Raw genomic sequence first — 27,999 nt, 5'->3', positions numbered from 1 at the left:
ACTTTGTTTGTTGTAAGCGTGACTATATATATGCTTATATAAATTCGAGTATCGGTTAGCTACTATTCATACTTATGCTCTAGTTTTTGACAATCAACATGGGACACGCGTGGAAAGCACTTCTGCTAATCACTTTCTTCTTCGACAAAGGTAAGCTCTCGTTATTTCCGGCGAAGATAAATTTAATTTCTGGCGAACTTAGTGGAAATATTTTCATTCATCACAGGTATAGCGAATGACTGCGTGCCGTACCGTATAGATAACGAAGTAGTTGCATGTATTTGCAATGCAACATATTGCGATGGACTACCAGATGGTAGACCGGAACTTCCAGAGGAGGGTAATTCTTATTGGTATGTGACGAATAAACAGGGGCTGAGAATGAAGATGTCGGAACTAAAATTTGATAGCTGTGAAAATTTCCCTGTGGACGTAACGCTGACCTTAGATAATACGAAAAAGTATCAAACGATTTTTGGCTTCGGTGGCGCATTTACCGATTCTGCTGGTATAAACATAGCAAAACTCAGCCCAGCTACTCAACTTCAATTGATTCGGTAATCGTCGATATTTACAGAGATAATGTGATCGATATTTTAAATATCTACGATACTATGATATTTTTTTTCGGTAAAAATTGCACCATGCGAAGAATGTACCCTATACTTGTATATAATTTTATTTTTCCATAAACCTCGTCGCATATCTCGTTTAAATTTATTCAATTTATTGAATTGAATTGTCAATTGAAATGTACGATGCTTTTTATTTTACGCATATAATTATAGCGTTGAATTATTTATAGAGCATATTATCATCCAAAGGAAGGAAGCAGATACACATTGGGTCGTATACCTATTGGGGCGAGCGATTTTTCAAGGAAACCGTATTCGTATGACGATACGGCCAATGACATCACGCTTAAACACTTTTCACTTGTGAACGAAGATTTCGATTACAAACTACTGTATGCAAGGAAAGCGCTTGAATTCAATTCCGAACTTAAATTCTTTAGTGCTGCATGGACTGCTCCATTATGGATGAAAAGCAATGACAACGGAGTCAGTACGTACGATAAAAGTGTCCTAAAACAAATTAAAAAATCAAAGAAACGGTACAACGAATAAATTGTATTAACGATCAATTCGTCAAATTAATCTAACAATTATTGATTAGCTTTCTTAAAAGAAGAATATTATCAAGTCTATGCTGAGTATCTGCTAAAGTTCCTGGATGAATATAAGAACAACGGTATTGATATGTGGGCAATTACAACTGGTAACGAGCCGATAACTGCCAATATTTTTAAAATTCCAAATATCTCTATGGGATGGGAACCCGAAACAATGGCTGATTGGGTGGCTAACAACTTGGGTCCGACATTAGCATCATCGCCGCACAATAAAACACTAATTTTGGTCTTAGATGAAAATAGACAGGTATTACCCAGTTTTGTCAAACCAACGTTCAAAAATCAAATTGCAAAGCAATACGTTGCCGGAACAGCTGTACATTGGTATCGAGATTTCGATACTTCTGCGGATAGATTAGATGAAACCCACGATGAGTTCCCAGACAAATTTATTTTCATGACCGAAGCATCTATAATAGGTAAGCCTTTCACGTATCCTATGTACGAAAAATGCGCACTTTTTACTTGCGAAGGATTGTAAAAAGTCGAATTTGCAAAATAATTAGTTTACGAACTTATATCGACGTGGTACTTCTCGCCATAGGACCTCCGATATGGAACACTCCGAAACTTAAATTGGAATCGTGGTCTCGAGGTGAAAAGTACATTTTAAGCATAATAGAGGTAAAAGAACCTACATGATTTTATGGTCGTTTTAATTGAAGAATACTTATCCTATTTTTAAATATAAAAATTAATCGTTAACGAAACGTGTTTTGCATCAAGTACATGAATCATTGGTCAATTGGTTGGGTGGATTGGAATTTAGCTTTGGACGAAACTGGTGGACCAAACTGTATCGATAATTATATCGACGCCTCTATTATCGTCAACCCGAAAACCGATGAATTTTATAAACAACCTACGTATTATGCTCTCCAACATTTTAGCAGATTCGTTGACAGAGGTTCTGTTAGAACTTCTATTACCGATACTGATACTATCAAATCCGCGGCCTTCGTTACACCTTCAGCGGGAAACGTCGTTGTCCTATACAATAGGTGAAAGAAATTGTTATTATTACTATTATTGCATAATTATTTAATATAAAATGATGAAATGTTTATTTTTATTCTAAACAAATTTTTATCTTAAATTTCTATTTCAGGGCTACTTCCCCGAAACGCGTAGCTTTGAAGGATGTACAGAAAGGTACACTTTGTTTAGAATTATCTCCGCAATCTATGAATACTCTGAAATACAAATAGTATGACTTCCTTATTATATTATATCCTTATATTATATATTATATTAGTTCTAATTATAAATCGTTATTGTAAGAGATAAGTCGAATAAAAACCCATCAGTGGAAATAGAAATATTCATGTATATAGTTCAACGTCATGTTCAACTGATGTAATCAAACTGTTATCAAAAATGTAGACAATTTTCAAAAGTTAATATCATTGCTACGTCACGTGGGACCGTCCGTACGCCATCTTTCGTGGTCTGACCATCAGAGGCCCACGCACCGTAATTCTAACCTCGATAAACCTAAGAAACCAACATAAACAGTATCTTTAATCCTGTAAGTATTTTCTGTTTATGGCTGGTACATAAATCAGTCCTTGAGTTTATTAAAAATCACGGAGAAAACGGGTATTACTTAATGGGAAAAGCAAATATTACCATGAACAAAGTCACCCACAAGCCACGTTGGAAGGAGGCTTCCTTCCCTTATCTTCACTCATTAACGTGAATTTTAACCAATGAGCATTGCAGATCGTTACCCACACTTTCCTAACGAAAAGTGGAAACAACGAATCCGAGTTTTTCTCCGTAATAACATAAGAGCGAACAGTTAATTAACATCGGTGCGTAACCGGTAATTAACACGAAAGGAGTCTCAGGTTCGTAGTTTGTCATTTCATACATAATTGTATCACACTGAAGTTGTTGCATTTTTTAAATATACTATATAACCTGTTAAGATCAGAGTTGTATTCACTCAACCACCCTTATTATCCTAAAAGAAATAAGGGATCGATCGATTCGTGACATCGATCAATCAAATCGTAACGAGAATTTACGACTGCCGTTGGCGCGCTTCTTCGAAATCGCATCTTCCCGCGAACGGTCGAAAGTTCAATCATATCATATGACGAAAAATTGTATTCCAATAGTAAGATTATTTTATCGATACAAATATCAGCTCTTTTATATTGTATGTTAAACTATAAGAACGCGAAAAATAGTTATTTAAAGACGTATAATTATTGTTGTACGGATAGATATTGAAAGGAAAACTATTGAAATAACGTTCTAATTGAAATTTAACTGATAACTGTTCTCTTTATTTTTTATTAATACAACATTTATATTCAAGATACAGAAATCTAGTGGTTTATGCATCTGGATAATATGTTTTCGCCAAACGGCCTACTTTTCTCTTTTTTGGATTTTCTCTTAAACATCTTGGTATATAAGTCGGCCGATGGTGATTTAATCTTCGTTTCGCAGCCACGAAACCAAACTGCCACGGGTCATGTTTCTTATCACAAGGGCGAGTATTGTTATCAATCATAAATATTTTCTGCCAATTATATATTTCAGGCAGTAACCTATAAAGCAAAGGGAAATTAATGTTTTTATGTGATGATAATTAATCGTTTCTTAGTATATATAATAGATTATTTATACATATATGTACGTACTTATGTCTTGGTCTATTAGACATAAGGTACTTAAATGTTGATTCTAACCACGCTCTTCGTTCGGGATCAGTAATGTTAGCAACGTGTTTCACAGATTCGCCTAAGTATGGTTTCATATTTTCATTACTTCGTGCTGCAGGCATATTGATATAAAATGTGATCAATTTTTTTAAAACATCTTCGTTGAACCCTTGAATTTTTCCATCCTCTATTTTATCGAACAACATCATTGGTTCTGTTATCCAACATATATTACGCAAAGGATTGCTATCTGCATATTCCCAATGTAATAAAGTGGTGTTCAACTGGTAAACGCAAAAGGACCAATATTGACCGTTTGTCAAAATTGTTTGCGATACTAATGGATATGTTATATCGTTGAACGTAGAAAAGCCTGAAATTAAAAAACGTAAGAGGAAATAAAAAACATGTTCTTTATATATAGTATATATATATATATATACTGTGTAACTTTGTTAAAAGAAATATTTATCGCATTACGTATTACCTTGATAACAAGCCTGCGATAGCAACCAACTATAAGATGCAAAAATAGCCTGCGTGGTAATATCTTCTTCATCCTTAATCTTTGAATTAGAAAATAAATTATTTATATTGTGATAAGATAACAAACCAAATTCAGCAGGATCACCGGGCCAGAAACCAGGTATATTAGTTGCACGTTTGTACGAAAACTTATAAGATAGTACCCTAGGATCAAATTTGAACTCAGGAATACTTAATTCTGGATTAGTAGAGTATATTGGAGAAATAATCTCCCTTAAAGGAAATTGATGTCTTAATTGTAGAATTGGAGAACCAACGTATTGAACAGGCATATTTATTGGATCATTCGCAAATTCTTTCAAATGTTCTATACGCTCTCTTGCTTTTCTTTGTAGAGTTGGCCGTTCTATGCCACCTGCGAACCAAAATGCTTCTACTCTTGGTTGAAAATCTACTTCAGTTTCCAATAAATGTGGTGTCATCGAAGATAAAGCGGACAGCATTATTCGATTGATTTGAAAAACAAGTGCATTTGTAACAGCATCGTTTAGCAAATTCTCTTTAATATTTTCTACTTCCTCTGTTATTTCTTGCTTCTTTCTGTAATATATATTTATGATATTAATTCTATAGATTATTTATGTAAATGTAAATTTATTAATACTTTTGTCGCTTAAGGGAAAATTATTATTATTATTTTAATACTTCTAACATAAGGCAATTATACTCACAATCTATGATTATATTCAAAAATAATAGCATTTTCTATATGATTTTTAATAGTTTGTACCAGAGCATCTAATTTTTCAGTTGTGATCATTGAATCATAAAAGTCAGGTAATTTATTATCATTCGTAACATGAGTACGTGTAATGTATTGAGCATATTTCAATGAATTGTACAAAATTTTTCTTTCTTCTAAACATAACGATTTCCAACCATAGTAATGTGGCATATTTATACCAATTAATTTTTCCTCTACAGTTTCTATTTTTTTAATTTTATTATGCCAGTCTTCCTGTTGCCTCTTAAGTCTAGCACGATAGGATAAATCCAAAATAGGAGGATAGATTACATTTTCTGTATCATCCAGCGTGATACTCGCACATTTTCTTATAACAGTTTTTAGAATACTTGCAGAATAGTTTGGCAAAGATTTCTGCAGCCCTGTATACATGTTAAAAATCGCTGAATATATTTAAATTATTATTGGAGATACAGAGGTTATGTGTAAGTCTTTAACTATATTGCACACGATTTTCTGGTTATCGTTCACACATCTTCCCACGAAACTTATATTTCAATTAATAAATTATGTAGAATACTTTGTAGAAAAAGTAAATGCTACATATAATAAAAATAATAAATTACAGGAGATATACACACTTGTGTATATATATACATATGTATACGTGAACTTATATCCATCAATCTTTAACCCTCTCGCTTCGGGTGCCGCTCATAGGCGGCGACCACGCGACAAATCCTGGGTTCGGCACCCCATATATCGGGAATACACCAATGCCATCTATAGTCAATAATATATTTTTTCGTTATCGGCAGAACATTTTCTGTTGATTTTATTGATATATTGAATTAATCACTTCTTAAAAGTTACTCATTGTTGAAACAACATCAAAACGTTTTACGCAATATATTTCAAACTATCAAACGATCGTATATTGTTTCGTGCTAAAAAAATCTGTTAAATCCATTGACAGTGAAACGATATTTCATATCGTTCTCACGCACACTGTGCTCATCTCTGGTGCGCGTTTTCGTTCAGTAAACAGTACTTCGGCGGACTGAACTGCCGAAGCGAAAGTTAAAATTGACCAATGGATAAACTCCTTTGATCATTTACGAGTCAAAAATATATAAAATCTTATATATTGATATAATTAATTTTGTAACCGTAGAATCTTAATTCTGTTAAAAGTAATTGTTAAATTCTTAAAATATTAATTTAAATATATATATTGATTGAAGTAGTAATTTTTAATTTTATATAGAGTGAGGCATAAGTTATATTTTGTTTAAGATCTCTGTGGCATCCCGCTAGTCGAAGTATTCGCTTAATGTGTACTTAATGTGTCATACCTTAACGTCAAAATAAAGAGGTTAATGAAGTTTATGAGGTTAAGGCAATTGAAAAATGTCGAAAGCAAGAAGAAAGAAACCGTTTAGCGGCAAAGCAAAGAAACAGCAATTGCAAACTAAGAAGCAACGACAAAGTTCGGCTTTACTTCGTATGTATGCACAATATAATAATGAACGATACGATATTAAATATTCGAATAATTAGTTTTATGTTATAATTAGCAGGTGGAAGTCACAGCCGGTACAAGGAAGATGATATAAATTATTCTAGTGACCTTGAATATACTGCAATACAAAAAATTAATAAACAGCCAAAAAGTAATTCTCTTAGAAACAGATATAATTTACAATTCTTTCAAGACAGCAAAGAAGAAATACTGAAACGAAAGAAACAATCCAGAAGTGCTATCGTACCTTTATCTCTTGAAGATCAAGAAGTTTCAGATAATTATTTTCCACCTGAGATTGATATGCCAAAAAGGCCACCATGGGACTTCGATATGTCAAAAAAACAGTTAGAATTGGCGGAACACAAGTATTTTACTGTAAGCAATTGTAACATAAATGTGACACATTTATGTTCGTTGAGATAAATTTTATATTGGCTTACGCTTTTAGGAATATCTAAAAAATATGGAAAAGTTAAGTACCATCAGTTACTTTGAATTAAATTTAGAAACTTGGAGGCAGTTATGGAGGGTTCTTGAGATGTCTGATATTTTATTAATCATTGTTGATATTAGATATACCGTTTTAATGTTTCCTCCGTATTTATACGAGTACATAACGAATGAACTTAAAAAAGACATGATTTTAGTATTGAATAAGGTTGATTTAGCACCACCAGCTTTAGTAATAGCATGGAAAGAATATTTTCATACCATATACCCAAAGTTACATATTTTGATGTTCACTTCGTATCCTACTTATAATTTATGTGGAAATAAAAGCGATACAGAGGGAATGAAACAAAGACGGAAAAAGGGAAAACTTAAAATGGCTGCAGAAGGAGCCCAGAAATTGTTGGATATTTGTAAAGAAATTGTTGGAGATAACGTGGATTTAACTTCTTGGCAAGAAAAGATTCAAGAAGAAATGCAAATGGAATTTGATTTAGATGACGCCGATCATAAAAGCAATATCACTATAGAAAAAGAAGATACAAGTTATATCAAGCATGTACGTTATAAAAATGGAGTTTTATCCATAGGATGTATCGGAACTCCAAATGTTGGAAAATCGTCCTTAATGAATGCATTAATGGGTAAGCAGTATTTTTTATAAGAAAATTGAAATTTAGAAAGTGACAATATTTAAATATTTAAATGTCATTTGTTAAATATCTCTTATAGGTAAAAAGGTTGTTAGCGTGTCACGTACACCGGGACATACTAAACATTTTCAAACTATATTTCTTACAAAAACCGTTTGCCTCTGTGACTGTCCAGGATTAGTATTTCCATCTACAATACCTAAGCAACTACAAATATTAATGGGATCTTTCCCAATAGCTCAAGTCAGCGAACCATATACAACAATTAAATTTCTAGCTGAGAGAATAGATTTACCAAAGATACTTAAATTGCAACATCCAGATAACGATGATACATGGTGTGCCATGGATATCTGCGATAGTTGGGCTTCTAAACGAAATTTCTTCACCGCACGAGCTGCTAGATACGATTCTTACAGGGCAGCTAATTCGTTATTAAGGATGGCCCTTGAAGGGAAAATTTGTATATACGTGTATCCCCCAGATTGGACTCTTAATAAAGGTAATTGTAATTGTAGGTAATTGTTGGCATAAATAATTTACTATTTTTAAAATAATCTCTTTCTATCTTGTAACAGAAAAGTTGGAGAATCATTCGGAAATTGAACTAGTTAAATGGATTCAAGCTAAAAATAAAGACGAAGATGTTAGTGATACGAGAGAAATATACATCTCGTCCGAAGATGAAAATGACGAACAGAAACTCTTAGAAAATCGAGAACACGAAGAGAAAATATCACAAGAAACATCCGATAATTCTGACGATTCTACCGAGACAACAAGCGAAGACTCAGAAATACCGCACGTAGTTAACAAATTTGAAGCACTGTCTACAGATATATCAGAAACAAATCTTTAGTTAGTCAGTGTTTAATTAATATTTTATTCATTCCTTTGGATACATGTTATATTATATATTAACACGTTCATGTCGACGCTGATATTTGTGTTTCTCGCCGCGGGGTGGCGCTCGTATTCACGTTTACAATAAGTTTATAATGTTGAATTGTTTTGTTTTTAAATAAATCTTACTTTTTTCAATTAATACACGTTAAATTTCCATTATTTAAATTTTCAACTATATGGACGTTTTTTCTAATCACTAAACGAACTACATTTTTGGTGGTAAACACCGGTTGGTGGAACGTTCAAGTATAAGCCACCGGTGGTACGCGCCAACTTGAACGTGTTAAATTATCTATTTACAACGAAATAGAATACAATATTTTTAACGAAATATTTGATAAGTAGAAACAGTATATACTATATATATATACACGCATTATTGTTCTGCATCTAATAATTTCTAATTATTTATTGTATTGCTCTTTATATATACATTAACTTTTATTACTGTTTCGTTGGTCCACTATACAGCAATTATTTATTAAAAAGAGCTCTTTCATCTAGAAGCATAATCACTTTTTATTTTGCTATTTAAAATTGTTGGCAAAAGGAAGAAATATTTATGTCGTTAAAAATTCATAGATCTTTAGATAGCTTAAATTTTGAGGCCTATCAAATTTATGTGATAAAATGAACACGAGATATGCAAATATGAAATGAAAAAATAGGCTTTATATAATATATCGATATAACGTGCTTAATATGGTCAACAAAACTAACTTTGAGAAATTTAAAGTTACATCTATAAAGTATTAAAGAATAGTGTATCTGCAAAGTTAGTCCTCTGTTACATTCTTATCAAAATATCATCTTCCATATTTCAGATATCATGAGCATACGAAGCAATAAAATCTGCAAGCGACATTTCTAAGCTCCCAATAACTTTTTAACGGAATAACCAGGTATCGAGTAAAAGAACAATAATACGACTAGTATTAATGCTATTGCTATTATAGCTTTCAGAATTGCCCATTTGTAGTTATGCCATACTATATATTTAACAGATTTCAAAGGATTCAAAAACCACATGAAAGATGCATCGGGCCTGCTGAAAGAAAAGACAAACTAATTAACGATATAGTTTTTTAAACGAACTAATCGAGGTACTGATTAATCATCAAGTGTATCATATATCAAAAAACGATAATTGGATAAATAAATTGTACAAATCAAGTAATAATAAAGTAAGCTCGCGTTGAATGTTAAAACATTGTATGATCGTTTTTATATTTACTTGGGTTTGTCAAGCGGATCAGGTTCGTTCCTTCCAAATCCTGCAGGATTTTTCTCAGCCTCTTCTTTCGTTAACAAATGAATTTCAGCTTCTACTTTACCCTAAGAATATTTTCGATGTAAAATACTTTCAAGTTTGTATGAAACAGATTAGAGCGAGTATGAATCGATATTTACCGTTAATTCCATATCCTCGTTTTCTTTTTTGACGTAGAAAGGCCACCAACCTTTTATTCGTTTCTGTTTGAAAATATTTACGGTTGGCACAGATCCATCGGTCTTCAGCATACTTAACGTACAAAGCTTGCTATTCTTCGCGCCGCGTGGAAATCGATTTAAATCGAGAGTAATAGCACCCAGAAAATCGTCAGCTGAAAAATGATCTGCATCCCAGACCTGTGTGCACAGTGGATTCGAACGATAACGGAAATACAAATTAAAAGTATACAAATTAAACGATTTTTTCTTTTTACTTGTAATTCCAAACGAGCAGGAATCTTGCATTCAGTTTCGTCCCAGCTAAACAGACTTTCTTTCCGATTGATAACGATCTTCTCTTCTGCTACGAGATAATCGAATGGAAATATAAAACGCCAATTGAAATTGCCTTCTCCTGTTAACGATCTATAATGAATGTCCGTAGATTGGCAATCTTCGGGGCCTTTCAGCCATCTAACAAACAAATCCAAGCAAAATTCACCGTTCTAACGAATCTCCAAACTATGTGCGAATTTCTTATATAAATACGCGGAATACCCTTTCACGTAAATATCGCTCATTTTTTCGCCGGTAAAGAACGCATCGTCTTCCAGTATAACGTCGTCGGTGTTCCATATAATGATCCGAAGCTCGTAACTTTTTGGTTTTCTCGGTGAAATATCGATCGACGGTCCTGGCGAGGGCATGTCCATAGGGAACATGTCAACCCACATTTCCAACTTTCCTTGCTCGATCCCGGGTTTTTCAGGATTGTAAAGTGGACGCGTTTCCACGTGCTCGGGGACCAAGGCACAACCGATTCTTGGAAAAGCATGCCATTGATGAAGAACTGCCAGTGCAAGATGTTCTTCTATGCCTAGTAATATAAAGATTATTTTTCTAACCGTTAGGAAATCGACGTTCTGCCGTTTGCAAAAAAATCCTACCACTTCGAATCTCGCTGTTTACCTTTCGTATGAACGTAACATTCCATTTCCTCGTCCGACAAGGAGAACGTTTTTCTTCCGATCGTTACTTTTCCGTGGGAATATACCGGTCCATCGATCTTTCCCTCTTTGCAAAGCTTCGACAGGATCTGCGTCGGTTTCATCGCGTCTCTCCATTTGTTGTAACCAGATCTGGCAATGAAATACGCCGACTCGAGCACGTCATTTCATTTTAGAACAAAGCAATGGAAACGTCCTCGTTCGAAAACTTACTCGTCGTATTTTTTGGCTATACCGCAAGTAGCACGATGCCGGCTATAAAATCGATTTTCCAGATCGATCTTTGTTTCACCGATCATATCGTCTGTGCCGACCAAGTCCCAATCCAACACTTGAACAGTCAACAACGAATCTTGCGGGAAGGTTGCTTCTATTTCGAAACACCTTGCAAATAAAACGAACGAAGATGTAATGAGATAGGTCGTAACGAACAGTACGCGATCGCATCGGTACATACTTGCCGAATACGGGATTCAGTTGTTTCGACACGTAATTCTCTTTGTCACTGATTCTTTTACCGCCTAGTTGCAAAACGACGTAAGGATCTGCTTTTCCGTTTAGATCGCAAGGATGAAGATCGTTCGCCTTGACGATATAAACTCGTACCAGTACGTGAATCGGTTCGTTGGAAGGTACACCTTGAAAAAAGCCATATTGCGGGTCGAATCCCATCACCGTGTGATCTATCAAATCCTTAGGGAGAGGCCACTTGTAAACTTTTAAGGCCCCTTTGAAGCTTCCCACTATTCTGGATTCGTCTTCGGGCTCGTCCCCCGTTTTCTTTCCTCTGTAAAGTTCGAACGTGTGCAGCCATTCCTTGAACTGTTCGAATTCTGGCTGAGCTTCCAATTCGTTCGGATAAATTTTCAACAGCGCCGTTTTCGGGAAATTCCGATAGGTGTGCTTAGGGCTGAGTTTCGAGACAAACCTAGCTGCGTTCGCCGTCGACTTTAGGCCAAACAATCTTTTCGCTGCAACGCCAGGACTCTTCTCGCCCGATTGGTTCGCCTGATTTTGATTGTAACTTTCCTCCATGTACGTCGGAACGGTACCGTTTGCTTGTGCCTGAAACATTGGTTTCTCTCTACGTAGTTCCTTGTTTTCTTCTATCATGGCTTCGACGGAAGCGAAGTATTTGGTCCACCAATCTTGACAACCATCTTCGTCCTCGAACGTGTAGAAATCGCCTAACGGAATTCGTTCGATTCAATTTCTCGATGTTACGCTCCCTTTACGCTTCGATACTTTCCGCATAACTCGCATAACTTACCCATGCTTCCATCGTTGATCAGACTTTGCTTTTTTTTTATATTCTGTTCCGTTTTGTCCTTCTTCGTTGGCCAACCTTGTTCCAAACCTAGAGTGATAATCGCATCTCCGATACCAAACTCGAGATCGGTCAAAGACTCTGGCAAAGACGGGTATTGCAATTTAATCTTCGATGTATCGAAACCTAAAGCGAAGGAGGATAATTATCGAAAGTATGGTGTACATGCATACCGAAATATCGATAAAATCTATTCCATCTATAACTAACTTGGATCACAGATTTCTCAAGAGTCTGAACTCGAAATTATTTTACCTGTGTATTGCTGTAATTGATACAGATTCTTCTTTCTTTCTTCCACATCCTTCGCTTTCTTCGTTTGTGGATGGTACATATACTTATGGATCGAATTTATCGTGTGCGTTCCAACGAGAGTGTAACGACCGAAACTTCTGCAATCTACGGCCCTGATGGTCAAAGGTGGCCGATAGAGCTCCTGTTCGGGCAATTCCAACTCCAAAAATTTCACCGGTGTATTGAAATTCGGATTTTTCTTTGCGTTTGTTATAACCGAAGAGTAAAGAATATGACCGGCACATTCGACGTCTACTCGAGGCTTGTCCACGGTCATTAGATGGATCCTCTTCAAATCCCTTAGACCCCAAAACAGCACCTCGATTCTGTCACATAAGGCGATAGCACGCGTGTGAACTAATGTTCGACGAAATTCCGATGACGTTGCGAAGCTTGTGAAAACTATTTAAAAGTAATTTTACCGGTACTTGGAGAGAGTCGGTCGAATTCCGACGGGAACCGGAAGAATCGGTCCCCGATCCTGAGCTGCGACGGCAGTTTGGCTCGGTATTTCCTTCGGGTCTGGTAAAGTGGGAAAACTGTAATCTTTCGTCTGCGGATATTCGAGTAGCTCGAAAACGGCAAGAAGTTCGCCCGCCCTTGCAGCGCCTCTCGTTACATCGTACCATTCCAACGAAGGTGGAAATTTGGGTGGCGTGTAAGGTTCCGAGGCGAGTTTCACGTGAGGTCGCGCGACCGCTCGACCTATGTACTCCGATTTCCCCTGAAACCATCGCACGTTTACTTCGTACAATCTCCTTCGGTACGAGTTCTCGATTTTAGATTATTTATCGCGGAAGGTAACTTTCTTTTCTCTCTTTGTCAAATATTCTTTGAAAAATTATCTTTCGAAAAGCTATCGATCCAAGTTTTTCTCGCAGTTTACTACTTATCTCTAAGAGTTGCGTATTGCGATATTCTTATTCGATCGAGATTTCTAAAACCTTACGGAGACGGCGTCTAACCACGACGATTACGAATCAGTTTGATCGCAAAACCGACTTTAGAACGTTGTTACCTAGAGATCGATGCTGAAAAAATAAAATGTGGAAGCGTATGTTTTGCGTATGAATGTCGTATATCGTATACAAACTGTTAAAGCAGAGCCCCCATGCAGTGTTATATGTCCGTAGATAGAAAATGACTCTGTAAAAAGAGAATCGGAAAAGGATGAGAAAAGAACTATAGTCGCTTGTACAAAGATTTTCTTTGCGTGTTTAATCGAAAAATGTATAGCAACAAAAAATAAAGCAAAACTTATGTACATCGGAGAAATTCTCTATCGTGACATACCACTTTATCTTGATCGAAGAGTTCGACGACGATCGACGGTGGATCCTTCTTAATTTCTTCGTCGGTTCCGTAAATCAAGATATCGTCGAAAAGAAGGAGTTCGTCCCACGTAGGACTCAAAGTTTCGTCGATCACTTGAGTAGAGTTAGAAAATTCGCCGCAAATAACTCTGGCGAAGGGATCGGAAAGACCTGACGCATCGCTGCCGATCAGAGACCGGGCTTGATACATGTGCGCTCTTAACTGGAACTTCTACTCGATAATTCAGATATTTTTATAATAAAATTGAACAAACGGGACGATCGACAGCGTAAGAATAACACGATTGTCAAATACATACGTGTTTTTCAACGTAATGAATAACAGTGGGTGGTAAAGCGCGCGGCCTGTCCACGTTTCTCAACTCGTGACTGAGTTCGTAACCCTTTGGCAGACCTTGGATAAAGTATTTCTTGTGCTTCAAGATACCCAGCCACATGTAGATTTGTAATTTCGTTTGTATGGCCCAACCCGAAGGTCCGAATCGTTTCTTCCCTGGAAGCTATCGATCGATCGACGTTATTGTTCGATCGAAAATGACAGACGCGAAACTAGTCGAACATGCTGCGCGTGAGTTGTTTCGTTTCGTCGACTTATTCACAAGCTACGAGAAGCAAATTAGGCGTAAGATAAAACGAACGTACTTTGAGAAACATGGTTTGAACTTTGCCGCAGTATCTGCCACATTCTTCGTCGACGATCGAATATATCAAATCTCTTCCGAGTATTCTATGATACGCGACTCGACGTCCGGAACTAATTACCCAAATGAAAACATCCGGTAGAGAATCTTGAGGCTGAAAATCGTGTTTTCCTTTTAACGATAAAATACTTACTTTAAGGAGGGAGCAACTTTGGCGAAGGATACTCACGTCCTCGACGAGGAATTTCAATTTCTGTAAATAGCTCTGTGCAGTCTTCAGTCTTTCCTTAAAACTACTCTTAGTGATCACGGCTTTAAGATTGCGCGACATAGTTCCCATACTTTCTAATTCTCTTTGACAAAGTTTCGTCCTCTCTTTATCGAGTTTCGTCTTTCCAACTCCCGGCCCGGTGATACTCGATTTACTGATGCTGACGTATCGGTTACAGTTGCTGCTTAATTCGTCTAACGCAGACTTTAAAATTTTCTCGCCTGTACAGTCGTCGGCGTGCGACTGAGCCTCCGACAAACCCTCCTCCTGTCCCAAATCGAAAATCCCCGTTGATTAAAGCAGATTACCCCAACTATACACTACGATGGAAACGTCTGTCGACTTACCAGTTTGTCGGAAATTTTGCTGATTATATTGCTATTGTACATTCTACGCCTATAGTCGGGCCAGATGCTCCTAACGTGAAGGCAAGGTTTGTCATCCCAGTACGGCAAAAAATAATACATTTTATCGTGCGTCATCGGTTTACAGGCTGGAGTGGTACTCTGCCAAGATCCGCTCAACACTTCCTGCAGCTCCTCTTGATCGCTACTCGTTCCACTTTTTGGTCCCATTTCGCATATCTGACAGCGACCAATTAAAATCGTTCGTTAAAATCGATTTTACCAACTTTTCTATCCGTCCAACGTACTCGAACGTCGATGAACGACACGGAGCGACACGGTATAGAAGAAGATAATAAATAGAAACGAAGGATTCCATCGATGCACGAGCCTCACCTTGGAACTTTCGTTGTGTCCGTCTAAAGCGTTTCCCGCATTCCCTATCGATAATTCGAAATACATTGGTTTGTCGCCGAGTTTCTTGTCGACCATCGTGGCGTCCATTATGGTGGCGAAAAGAAAGAATTCTTCGTTCCTGGCATAAACGGATTCGTTGATGGGTACCGTGGGTTCGACTTCCACCTCCGATGGAGCCATTTCTACGTTATCGCTTATTTCTGTCCTAATGCTTATTAACAATCTAAAGACACAGGACGATAACGCGTTTAATATTTCCGTCTTTCGTTCTCGGGAAAGTAATGGAACGCGATACGATTTTCGATGGAGAGAAAATAAACGAAATAGAGTCATAACCTTGCCCTGTAAGAGATTCCTTCTCCCAATCCAGCGTTCAACGTGGAATGCTTATCTATGATACTGTAATCCCTGATGCTTCCGTAAAAATGGATAAAAGCTGGTCCGAAAGTTGGTAGAAATCCCTTTTCACCGTCGTTGCTGATTTTCTTCAAATCGACAAAATGCGTGCCGATGACGGTCGCGTGAACCGGGTCGTTGTCGCATAGCTGAATTTTAATCCTCTGACAGAGAGGTGGAAACATTTCCGTGAAGACGATCTGTTCGTTCCAAACTGGCGCGTAACTGTGCCTTTTAACGCTCGTCTTACCCTGAATCGCGTGGAAAAACTTACTTGAGGGATTTTTGCCTCTTTCCACCTCTTTGAACGATATATACGCATAGAACGTAGCGAAAACTATCTCGCGCATAGATAAGAAATTTGATCGATCTTACGGTTAGTCCGGCGAAGGACACTTGAACGTACGGATCGACGAGATCCTTGATTTCACCGGTAAAGGCCTTCTTCACGTTCGCCATGATGCTGCTGTTCATCTTCGGTAGCCCATCCGCTCTGTACACCTTCACGATAAACTTGGCCCTTTGTCTCTCGATAGGCACACCGTCCGGTAGCAAAAGATTACCCTCGATATCGTCCTCGTCCTTCTCACTTTTTGGAGGAATTTTCACGGTATCGCCTTTCCCGATCACGCTTATGTCGCACTTCAAGTAACCCTTGGGGCCACCAGCCACGTCGTCCGGATCCGTCAACAGTGCCCATTTATGGTAAAATTGATGATCTACAGGGTAAACGGGAATTACTTTCATCAAAATAGAACGCGATCTATCTTTAAATATGTACGTCGTACATACATCGTAACACGAACAGAGAAAAGTTTTAAAGTCGATCGTAGACACCGATCAAGCGGATATGTACATGATTTATGAATAAATGATACAAGATACAACTTTTAACAGTCATTCGCTTCCGATGCATCTTTACGACTTTTCAGAATCTCGACTCGCCGATAAGTTGTAAAAAATTTAAACTGTCGTACGTATCGACGATACTTTGACCGACTAAAGCGTTTAATTAACTGTTATTACCCGAACTGATATTACTCGAACGTTATTAGCGTCTCGTTCGCATCGACAGACGATCGTTATTCGCAGAAACGAATAATTATACGCTCGATTAACGAGTATCTCATGTGCGTACTTACGTAACGATTTCCAATGTACTTACTACTACTACTACTACTTTCTATTTATTCGCACCGTTGTAATACTTCAATCGGCTCTAACGCGTTCATTTTCACATTGTAAAATAAACATGTTTCATCGATAAAGCGGATTGCATATTTCTTCTCGTGATACGCAACGTATTATGTACAAATATGGTAAGAAGTATTCTACGCTACAGAAGCGGCATGACTTAGAAACTATGGTACTATAAGCCAAGTGTAACAAATTTTATACAAGCTGTGAATTTAAACGATACCGATGCATGATGAAAATATGATATGATACGAAATAGCTGTTTCGTTTCTTTTCACTTTTGTTTTACTTTTATCGCTTTTACTTCGATCCTTTTCCACTCAAACGTTTTATTTATACGGTCTTAGTAATTTTGTTATTCTGCCCTTTTATTTTATGTTTCATACACATGCATTTGTAAGTGATTTCCAATTCATTTATTTTTAATCGATGAAATTTATTCGCGATACTTTTATCGTTTACGCGTTGATAGACGAAATTGTTCGGGTACGTAGAAAACGCGTACGATTAATTAACGCGATTAATTTCGTTGCGACTTGGATGAAGATATAGTAAATTCATTACTTTGCAATCAGAATGTGGGATAGAATGATAAACGCGTAATTTAATGAAATATGTTTCAGTTTGATCGAAAATATACATTGATTCAAATTTTCGTCTATGGAAATATCATTTTACTTTCAATGGAACGACAAAGAAAATTGTTTGCTCAGCTTCCTCGTCGGCACCGACTCGATAGAGGATGAAAGACAGTCGGTAATGATTAACAGTAACCTTTAGGATCCTTTTCGAAGGACTAAAAAAATATACCTGGTTGTGCCCATACGGTCGCGATGTCTAATTTAAAGATGCCCAGTGTTAGATTAGCGCGTAAGAGATTCCGCGATTGCTGCACCTGCGTATCAATAGAAGGTATTCACTACAAGTAATCTTAATTCATCTTCTCCTCGATTATCATTCATCGCGTAAAGTTGCCTTTCGCATATTCGTGTATCTAAAGCTACCTGTTCGATCAAGCCAGTAATTCTAATATATTCCGATTTACGAATCAAAAATAATTACTCTCGTTAATTCGTCTCTCTTTCGTTTCTCGAATTCCCTTCTCTTTTATCGCGTTTGCGTCTCTTTCATACAAAATCGATAAATTTAACGGTAGGAGCGATTGAGTCGTTCGCTGTTTCAACACTCTGTAGAGAACAGATGAAATCCATCGTGCAAAATATACGAACTCTTTGTATTTTCATATTTATTTCCAGTACACTGAAATACGATATTCTATTTGCAATACGTCATGACAATCATCGTTAATCACCTCGGGTTCTCGTTCAGATGGGAAATGAAAATAATTGATTATTGAAATACAACGTTGTCGGCAGTCAATTTCTATCGATTCAAAAATCCCAACAAACGGTTGATAAACGACTGATAATTACGCGACTAATCCTTTTATCCGGAAAGTGAGAAATCCATTCGTCCTCCTGTTTCGAAACTTTTTTCCTATTTTCATGTTCTTTTCGTGATATCATATATTGTACGTGCGTGTTTACCGATTTATTGCCGAAAACGTTTTATTTAAAGCGCGATCAGCGGATTCATTGCTTGCGCGTATCGTATTTATTACAGAGTATCGGGGGCCAATTAAGAGCTCTAGTTATTAATAATCTAACGAAGCGAAAAATAACTCCCTAACTTCTATAAACAGCAATCTCGCGGTTGTGCGAGATTCAAGGAAACTCGACGAGCGACTTACCGATAGCGTGATAATTTTATCGAACAGCATGACAGGTGGCATGTGGAAATCGAAGACAAAATACTGAAAAACAGAACGATATTAAAAATGTTATTTTACCAAATAATTATCTATACGCTTTCAAACTGAACGATCACGAGAAAAACAAAATGCGAGATCAAGAAATTCGAAATGTATTTTAATGATGAAAAAACGCGAGAACGAAAGAAAAATCTGAAATGAACAGAGCTACTTGCTAAATGGTAAAAAAAAAAGAAAAAAAGACACCGAGACGTAGGTATGTACGTTATGTCGGTGCAACGGAGTTTATATCGACTAAATAGTTTATAAGACAGCTCGTAGGGAAAAATACTATTATCGTAAATACATCGTTCTGCTCTTTCGTCCTTTCTACGCCCGTTGTTCAGTTTGCGTTTACAAGCTTTCCGATAATTTTCCTTCAGTTTCCTTCGAACTTTGTTTTAAAGAAAATTCATTCCAAGGAGGACGTATACGTATACGATATGTACGTATGTACCTCGTTGTAATACGGACAATTCGTAGATTCTTTGACGCTGGTGTATTTTCGTTGGTCTCCGATTTGTACGCAAACGACCGGATCCATGTTGAGACCGGCCAACTGCCTCGCTTCGATGATAGTGACGCAAACTTGATAGTCTTGCGCCTTTAATGCGGTTTGTCCGGTGTCGACGGTCTGTAAAAGCAGAAAAGAAACGATGGTTCGATGAAATTTCTTTGCAAGCTTCGTCGTCTCCGACTCGAAAGAAACCGTTTATTCTCAAGACGAAGACGGGTCAGCGAATTCTTATGCAAATGCTGTTACGCAATTTATCGCGCCATTTACTTATTTCCTTTCAGTCGGGCTACACTCGACAATGCCAATCTCTCGAACGATCTCCGCTTTATTTGCAATTTCGGTACTTGAGACACGCCGACGCGGAATACATTAGCGAGCTTTCTACGTGATTCCGTATAATTCGTATCAACGTCCAATGCCATTAATCATTTCGTTGCACAACAATAGAGGGAAAAACCAAAAGCTAAATATCACGCGTAATTGTAGCTTTAATCGCTGGAAGGATCGATCGAACCTTTGGCTTTGATTTCTTCGTTGGTTTCACGATCGCCTCCTGAGTTTTCACCGTATTCGTTCCACCCTGGCTGTCATAATCGGACACGTTCGTTTCCAAAGAAGTCATCGAGTTCGTTCTCGAAGGTTCGTTGGACGTGGTGCAACTCGAATCCCTTCTATCGAGTAATTCGCTGGTATCCGAGCCGCTGTCGCAGGACCGAGCTCTGGGTGGTCTTTGCTTCCCCAACTTTATAAGAGATCTCATGCTTTTCAACGTCGAACTCCTGCTACAAAGAATTGCATTTCCCCCATTTTGTCTATGTTATGTTAAACCAAAGTGTATAGAAGTCGATTTGCCGTATTTTCAAAAAGATTTCATCTCCTGCTAACCCTGGTACTCCAACCATATATAAAATATAAAAATCGTTAGACTTTGCACGAATGCTGAAACGACCAGCAACGAATTAAACGGTCTAGCGGCCTCGCCCGGTTAATTCCAAAAAGCTACCAACAAATACCGAGACACGATATTTTGCAACAAGTGCTTTCAGGTTCCCATAAATTGCCATAAACTAATTTCGAAGACGGTAAGATCAACGTAAAGTGTGTCTCATTAATACGCGTATTCTCGCACGTATCGTCTAAAAAGGAGATGTTATCTAAACTAGGACAATGACGAAACGTTAAACAAGAGATGCACATTTTTCTACGTTGTTCCGTCCTCGGCTTGTTTTCTCTGTGTGTTTGTAATAATACCTGCAGAAATACGTTATATATAACCAACCATTGTTTAAAGAATTCTTTATGTACATATATAGGTATATTCGTCGTTTATAAAATAAAGTCTGTACCAACGAAAAACGTTCCGTGGCTGTTGGAAGCTTCGAGAAAAGAAACGATAAATATCTTTCGCTCGGCAGTTTCGGATTTCTTTTGAGAAAGGCAAAAAATAATGGAAGAGACAAACGGAGAAGAAACAAGGCGGATATTACGAAAATGGTAGAGAAAGAGAAGTTCGGCGCGGCAAAGCGATCTCGAGATATCTACTGGCAATTTCTCACCTCTTGCGATCCGGTGACTTGTCAGCCGTCAGCAACGAACTACCCCTTTGTAGAAACCCGCGTTTCGAACTTTTTTGAGGACTATGCCAAGAACCTTTTCTTTTCGCGGCATCGCTGTTGCTATTAGCTTGCTCGAGGCTTCTTTCAAGGTTCGCGATGTTTTGCTCGATGTCGATCAGCATCTGTTGTTCATCCTCCATTATTTCCGAGGCCGCGTACGAGCTGCAACTTCCGTCAGGAGGGTTGTATCGAATTTCAAAGCAGACCACAGCCTACGCATATTAAACGTGTTTTGTCACATCTTGGAAACGACCCGATGGTCGTCTCCGCTCGAAAGTTTAGCCCAAATTTTATTTAAAACGACGCGTGTATCATTTATGTTTGCCCCGATGTAGATCGTCTATCGTACGCGATTATTCCTCGGAGCGCGGCAATTCAACGCCGATTGAAATGGAATTGAACGCGGAAACTGTTATCGCAAGCATAGGTATGTATGCGTTTCAACGTACCGGAAGTGGCTTGTTATTGAGGTCTACCAAGGAATCTGTGACAATGATTCGTCCTTCTCGTATCACCGTCTGTAAAACCAAACCATATTTCGCGAGCACTTTTTCATTTTTCAAAACGCCCCGCGACACCACTGACAATTGCAGCACTTCTACTTCGTCCACCGGTCTTCCCAAGTTCCAAGTGAAGCTCTGAAAAATGTTAAATCACGCTGAGCTTTTCCATGCTTTGTAAATCGTGCTTTGGTTTAGCGATTTTTTCATTTCCTTACGCTCGAAGGAAACAAATAAAACAAAGACGAAAAAAGTAGTTACCAAGCTTGATTAATCGTTATAATATGTTCTTCTGATATTTAAATGTCAACATTATTTATATTTTTCATGCAAGCAATTACATTTTTTGTATAGAAATAAAAATAATTAAAACAAAGATGCGAGCAACAGCACAGCGTTGACTAATCGATACACGAACTGTGTAACGTATGAACTAACGCGAATGAAATATTTTTTTCCTTTCCCGCTTGTATAAATCGCGTCGCTTAAATAAAAACGACAAAATACGTCTTTAGTCGAAAAGACAAAAATCCACTCGTCGATGTAACAAAATATGAAACTACAGTAGTATTTCTAGTACGAATTGAAAGTCTTAAATTGCGAAAACGTTTTGGTAAACTTTGTTTTAATGGAATAAAAAAGTGGGTCGCGATGAGTATTTGATATACAAAATATGTATACCGGCTGCACGCTCGTTTATTGCGCGTCAAGCAAGTCAGTTAAGTGCGCGCAATCGTAAACTACGTACGAAAATTCGATAGCTGCGTGATTCGTATTCCTTCGAAATTCCTTTAAATTATGAAAAAATATTCCTAATAAGAATCAACGTGTACAAACGACGTTTTCAACAAGCTCGAGAGAAACGAACCGATTAACTAAACCACAGCCATTCAAACTTTAGATGTAACATTCTGTGTGTATTAAATCAAAAATTTACCAAAATATAGATTAATAGTAATTTTAATTTTATTTAATAATAGTAATTAATAGATTAATTACTATTAACCTTACTATTAATCTATTAATATTAAATTAATAGATTAATAGAATAGCTAAAAGTTAAACATTTCTCTTCTACGTTACCTCATCTACGGTAATATGGTCTCCGCTTTCTTCGAGGCATTTTGAGTAATGAGGGACACCTGTAAAAGATTTCTCTGAAGAATCTCAATATCATAGCATTAAACGTAATCTCGATATCCACGACAAGTTTCATAAACGAATAAACGAATTACGTGAACGCATTTAACGATGGTTCCTTTTTAAATGCAATAGCAGGTTAGTGTAGTTTTACGGGAAAGCTTCTATTCGTTATTAAAATTTTTCCAACTCTTATAGCATTACATAGTCGACCGAAGAAAAAAACGACGATAATTCGATGCTCGTTTATCGTTAGTTATATTTACGAGTGCGACGAATTGCACACTTTTTCCAAGTTCTTAGATATCAAAATGTAAAATGTTACAACAAAAATACTGTTAATTATTCCGTGTCCTATCACGCATCGGTTGAATATTTCCAACATTTTGTTTCTCGTTATTCGATTTGCCTGCCTTTTACCAAGTTTAGATCGTAGTTTTATCTAAACGAGATGCAACATCTCCATTGCTTACGCGTAGTTTCTCTCGCGACTAACAACGGTATTTAAGACGTGCAGGTAATCTCGTTGACAGTAATTTCTATTATGTACGTTAAAGTAGAGAATCGTGTTGTCTCGAGAATGTATACTTTGCTCCTCTCTCCTATAGAACACGTTACAATGAAGAAAAATACAAGCCAACTATATACGTACTTTGCTGAACGCAAAAGAAGGGATAACTGAGTAGTAACTGAGTAGTGGATAGACGAGTATCTAGAATCGTATCCAACAATAAGTAATATTAGTAGCGTTGGTCCGAAGACGAGAGAAGAATATGATAAAATTGAAATAACAAGTAGAATTTGTACGATAATTGTGTATGATAAACGCGCATATCTATATCGCTGCCTTATAAAACAGTCTGATTATACGATTTTAAAACTACGTATAAATTTCGAGTCATATTATGTCTAACATCTCCATAGTCTTTCAGCAGAGAAACTATTTCGTTCGAATCATAGTGGAAAGCAAAAAGTTTTCCGCCGTAACTGTATTTTTATAATGGTTACTCTTCCGCGTAAACGTTAAATATCTAATCTAGATGGCTCCTTTGAAAAATATAACGCGTTAAATAAGTGGGTTAAGAGGTAACCGCGCGAGAAATTAAGACGTCGACAGCGGATTACGGGAGAAAGAAAAAGGAGGCAAAATTCTTCCTGCGATACGTATCAAAATCGTATCGCGATCGTACGTGTATACACGTACGTATATTAATTAACTAACTCTGAATAACATTGAAACGTTTAAAGAGGTCGAGGATAAAATCTTGACGCGCAACTTTGTATCACGCTAACTGTAGATCGTCGGTGAACCATCAAAAGTGGGGCAAACGTGATTAAATAAAAGTTTAATATGCAGAAGCCGGGTTAACCTCCGGTTAACGATTCGCCGTTGTCTTGTCTTGCCTTTGAATTTTTCTTTACTTTCGTACACGACCCTGCAAGATGACCGACTAAACCGACTACTGGTTGGTTTAACGTTTGACCTAACGCTAACCTTTGCATTTGTATCCCCTAAGTCCTCACGCTTCGATAAATTATTGCAAATCGCGCGTCCACGCTCGGCTGAACTGGCCTTCGTTTGACAGTTTATTAACATTTAGTTGCATATCCAGCGTTAAACAAACGAGTGACGCGTATTTTTAAACATTGACATTTTCCAAACATTAATTTTAATATTTACAACTTGAGCGACACGTCGAGATTTAAAAGATTTAAAAGATTTGGCTACTCGAAGGAAATACCGAATTTTGCATAAATTTAAAAAGATTCGATTTTTAATAATATTCCTAACCTTGGACATCCCAACGTTATTATTTAACCCTGTTATTTTTTTAATAGACGCGGATATATCCATGCGCTACGCGATCCAAAGTATAATCAAATTTGCCAACATGGAAAAGTTGCGTCAATTTTTCATCACCGTTGAAACTAACTTTATACGATAAGTATACAGAGAAACGAGAGTAGATACGTGTAATTCGTTTTTTCAAAGTTGCTTTTGTCGTTTTATCCTAAGAGCTTTTTTTTGTCGTCCCACGAAGATAATTGTTTGAATTGGAAACACAAATAGTATCTGCTTCTGATTAATCCAGCCAATATCTGTCACCACTTTAATGGTATTGTTCAACGGTTTGCGGTTTGTTACACAGTTGTATATATTACGATACATATATACATATTTGTTTGGAGTTAGCTACACGAAGAGAACGATCGATCGATGGACATGAGACGGAAAGATAATGCGTTTCTTCTAAATACCTGTATAAGAAGAATTACGTGTAAGGAGCACGAAACATCGTGTTTTACGTGGCAATTTTTGTATTTTATGCGAGAACTGCTTGTTTCCTTACGATTGAAATTTTGTAAAAGATTTTTTGTAAAAGATTAGATACACAAGATAGATATCGTAAAAATCACGTGTCGATTAAACGCGATAAATCTGCGTGCGGTAGCTGCTCTAGATAGAAATATTTATTTATAGATGAACTAATTTTAATCAATATCACCGATTAACCTTATGAAAACAGTGACCGTATGAAAACAGCGGGGTTAGTTACATTACACGATCGAAAAACGAGAAGCGCTATTTTCTAATCGATCAAAGGGATGAAGACCTTTGCTAAGCGAATAACAGGTTCGAATAGCGTAGTATCCGAAGAAACTCGTGAAAGAGATTGCAAAGAAAGTCATTATCCTACACGCAGTCATAGAACTCTGCACTCGCATCGTTGATCAGTCGATCGTGCAATTGATTCGAACTTGCAACGTCTCGCAACGCGATATTATTATCTTGACAAATATCTGTTACGTTCTCCGTTCACCGTAATTAACTCTAAATTATTTACTTTCCTATTTATCCTTAAACAGCAAACAGATATAACAAATTTTGTCAAAAATCACGTGGCATAAATTTCATAATTCTTTCGAATTGTTCGTTGATTAACGTTCGTAAAGAAGATGTATTCGTTCGATTTGTGTGTAACGAAGAAGGAGAATCTAACAGCGACTATATTTATAATAGTAGCGTAAATATTTGTAACGGTATTAATATACATATCGCTTCGTTCCGTTATATACATATGTATAACATTTTTGCATAGAATTTGCGATCATACGGAATTATTTAAAACTCGGTATTTGAATTTGGATCAGTTAGAGAAACATGTACGCTGACATGCACATGCTATACGCTTGTGAAATATTTGCATATCGGGAAAAATCATATTTAGAAACGCTGACTAAATAAACGAGTCGAACAGTTTTCGTTGAATGTACGCGAAAATTATATTATTCGGATTTCGCAGAATGGCTAATTAAACCGAACGCAAGCCACCCTTCGCGTGTTACAAGAAAACGAAGGGAAAAGGTGACTAAAACGACGTAACGAAATTCTGATCGATTGTCAATTATATTTACTCGGCGTCGATCGCCGTTCACGTTCATCGCGCAAGTACACCTTCGAAGTTCAATTGCCTTCGTAAATATTGAGAAAAGCTTAACGACGCTTTTCTATCGGAAACCGAATGGGTAAGTGGTCGTTACGGTTGACGCAAGCTGTGTATTTTATCGGTATTTTCATCGTCGATCGTCGAGAAATATCGCTTGAAACTTACCCCGGAAGTCAACCTTGACAACCTTGTCTCCTTTGCATTTCAGCCCTTGAAAATTCTTGACGATAACGACGAGCGCCATTCTATGTCGAACGTTCCGCAAATTTCACTCGCGTCGTAAATTTAGCGTTCGTTAAAGGCCGTACGTATCAAGAGAGCCGAGCAAACGGGTTACACCGCATGTTCCGTTCCTCCGTTCGTACGTTCTTCGATCATCCCCAGTTAGACGAAAGCAAAGGGAAGGGCCACGGCCAACTGTACGAATCGAACGTCCGACTTCCGCGCTAATTCCACGATAAAAACGACAAAGACCTCGTGTTTAAGCGAACGGCGATAACATCGTAAGATGCTTCCGGTAAACGGATATTTTCAAACCGGTGCGGTGTCGCGATTAAGGAACCGAGTGCGAGCGAGCGAGCGAGCACGTACCCGAATCGAACGACAGACAAATTCGGACTAGCTGATGTTCGCGCCTCGTACAACCCTCGAGTCCTGTCCGTCCTACCGGACCTACCCGTTCTGCTATCCTGGAGAACCAGCGCACGCGCCACTTGCTACCACTCTGCCTGCTACAAACACGCAACACGTACACATACATACATACATACACACACAGATTGACCGTGTTACGCGTCATCGACGCAGCTATTCATCGCGGCGTGGGCGACGCGCCGCTTCGCTCACCCTGCACCCTTCCATTCCCATTATTCGCTATTCGCTTGCCGCGTTCTTTCCCCTAGTTTCGCCAGCATATTCTCGTGAACATAGCAAATTGCCGAAATACCTGGCATACGTATCAACCGGGGCATCGACTCTTCATCGATCGATCTTTCTTTTTCTACGCGTTTATCCACATCTCGTGTCTCTCCTTCGTCCTTACTTGATACAGATATCTATAGATACCATCGAAGGATTATACATACATTTTATTTTCGTACGTATTCGACTAATATTGTATATTATGTTTTACCACATACATACCAGACGCTATGAAACCGTATGAAACGATGCGATTGCGACAGACGCAGAATTACGTTACTTCTGAAAGCGTTGCATATCGACAGGCGTCTGAAATGACCGTTATTCGTGCATATGAAAATGATATATAATATAGGATAGGATATAGCATGTAGTATAGATAGGATATAGAATATAATATAAACATTTTCTCTTTAAATAGATGTCGCGTATTTTGCCCAAAAGTATATGGAAAGCGATGCTTACCCACGATAGTTAGATTAGTTTTGCTTAGATGTGAAATGTTAAAAGTCATTTAGCGAAAGAATAACGTTGCGTTTTCGTCGAAAAATACTTACTAGTTGCATAAAACGATGACGACGATGAGAAAACGCCAAGTGAAGAAAACTATATTATTTTTAACGAGAAAGAAATAAAACGAGGGAATCTTGTTATGAAAATGCCCGAAACTAAAGAACCTAGATTTCTGGGTAGTTCAATAACAGAATTTCAAATTCGATTTGAAATTGCTCAGTGGCAATCTATTATGAGATTTG

At 37.4% G+C, this 27,999-nt stretch overlaps 4 protein-coding genes across 6 annotated transcripts; 2 read left to right on the top strand and 2 right to left on the bottom strand.

Annotated features, from left to right (window-relative positions):
• Position 1: 1 nt before the first annotated feature.
• Positions 2-2,531, top strand: LOC139991100 (lysosomal acid glucosylceramidase). Its single transcript, XM_072010917.1, has 7 exons — positions 2-150; positions 227-557; positions 806-1,065; positions 1,177-1,611; positions 1,737-1,816; positions 1,919-2,193; positions 2,301-2,531. The coding sequence occupies exons 1-7, from the start codon at positions 99-101 to the stop codon at positions 2,398-2,400; spliced, it is 1,533 nt and encodes a 510-aa protein (XP_071867018.1). The 5' UTR covers positions 2-98; the 3' UTR covers positions 2,401-2,531.
• Positions 2,532-3,464: 933 nt separating this feature from the next.
• On the bottom strand, positions 3,465-5,838 carry Mrps30 (mitochondrial ribosomal protein S30). The gene is made up of 4 exons (XM_072022910.1): positions 5,085-5,838; positions 4,355-4,953; positions 3,847-4,240; positions 3,465-3,753 (listed from the first exon to the last, which is right to left on the bottom strand). The coding sequence occupies exons 1-4, from the start codon at positions 5,528-5,530 to the stop codon at positions 3,537-3,539; spliced, it is 1,656 nt and encodes a 551-aa protein (XP_071879011.1). The 5' UTR covers positions 5,531-5,838; the 3' UTR covers positions 3,465-3,536.
• Positions 5,839-5,965: 127 nt separating this feature from the next.
• Positions 5,966-9,545, top strand: Ns4 (Nucleostemin 4). 3 transcript variants are annotated; one of them, XM_072022855.1, is made up of 7 exons: positions 5,967-6,291; positions 6,395-6,602; positions 6,676-6,998; positions 7,072-7,717; positions 7,806-8,228; positions 8,305-8,584; positions 9,457-9,545. In XM_072022855.1, coding segments are annotated over exons 2-7 (1,767 nt in total). In that variant the 5' UTR covers positions 5,967-6,291; positions 6,395-6,508; the 3' UTR covers positions 9,458-9,545. The 3 variants fall into 3 exon arrangements, with proteins under 3 accessions (XP_071878973.1, XP_071878956.1, XP_071878963.1); XM_072022872.1 differs by lacking the exon at positions 9,457-9,545 and having other exon boundaries at positions 5,966-6,291; positions 6,679-6,998; positions 8,305-8,588; XM_072022862.1 differs by lacking the exon at positions 9,457-9,545 and having other exon boundaries at positions 5,968-6,291; positions 8,305-8,594.
• LOC139998127 (otoferlin) lies at positions 9,500-27,611 on the bottom strand. The gene is given in 29 exon segments (XM_072022448.1): positions 9,500-9,680; positions 9,867-9,967; positions 10,043-10,261; positions 10,339-10,537; positions 10,622-10,940; positions 11,033-11,202; positions 11,284-11,454; positions 11,528-12,257; positions 12,341-12,523; positions 12,653-13,017; positions 13,114-13,415; positions 13,785-13,816; positions 13,819-13,837; positions 13,985-14,236; positions 14,325-14,525; positions 14,668-14,820; positions 14,896-15,204; positions 15,285-15,521; positions 15,678-15,921; positions 16,035-16,345; positions 16,470-16,813; positions 18,102-18,186; positions 19,042-19,104; positions 19,559-19,735; positions 20,133-20,400; positions 21,175-21,446; positions 21,684-21,872; positions 22,818-22,876; positions 26,489-27,611. Coding segments are annotated over 29 exon segments (6,234 nt in total). The 5' UTR covers positions 26,568-27,611.
• Between the last annotated feature and the right edge of the window lie 388 nt (positions 27,612-27,999).

Source organism: Bombus fervidus, chromosome 1, assembly GCF_041682495.2.
Source record: "Bombus fervidus isolate BK054 chromosome 1, iyBomFerv1, whole genome shotgun sequence".
Classification (NCBI taxonomy): Eukaryota; Metazoa; Arthropoda; class Insecta; order Hymenoptera; family Apidae; genus Bombus; species Bombus fervidus.
The sequence above is the reverse complement of the archived record's forward strand: the minus strand, read 5'-3'. Positions and strand labels throughout refer to the sequence as shown.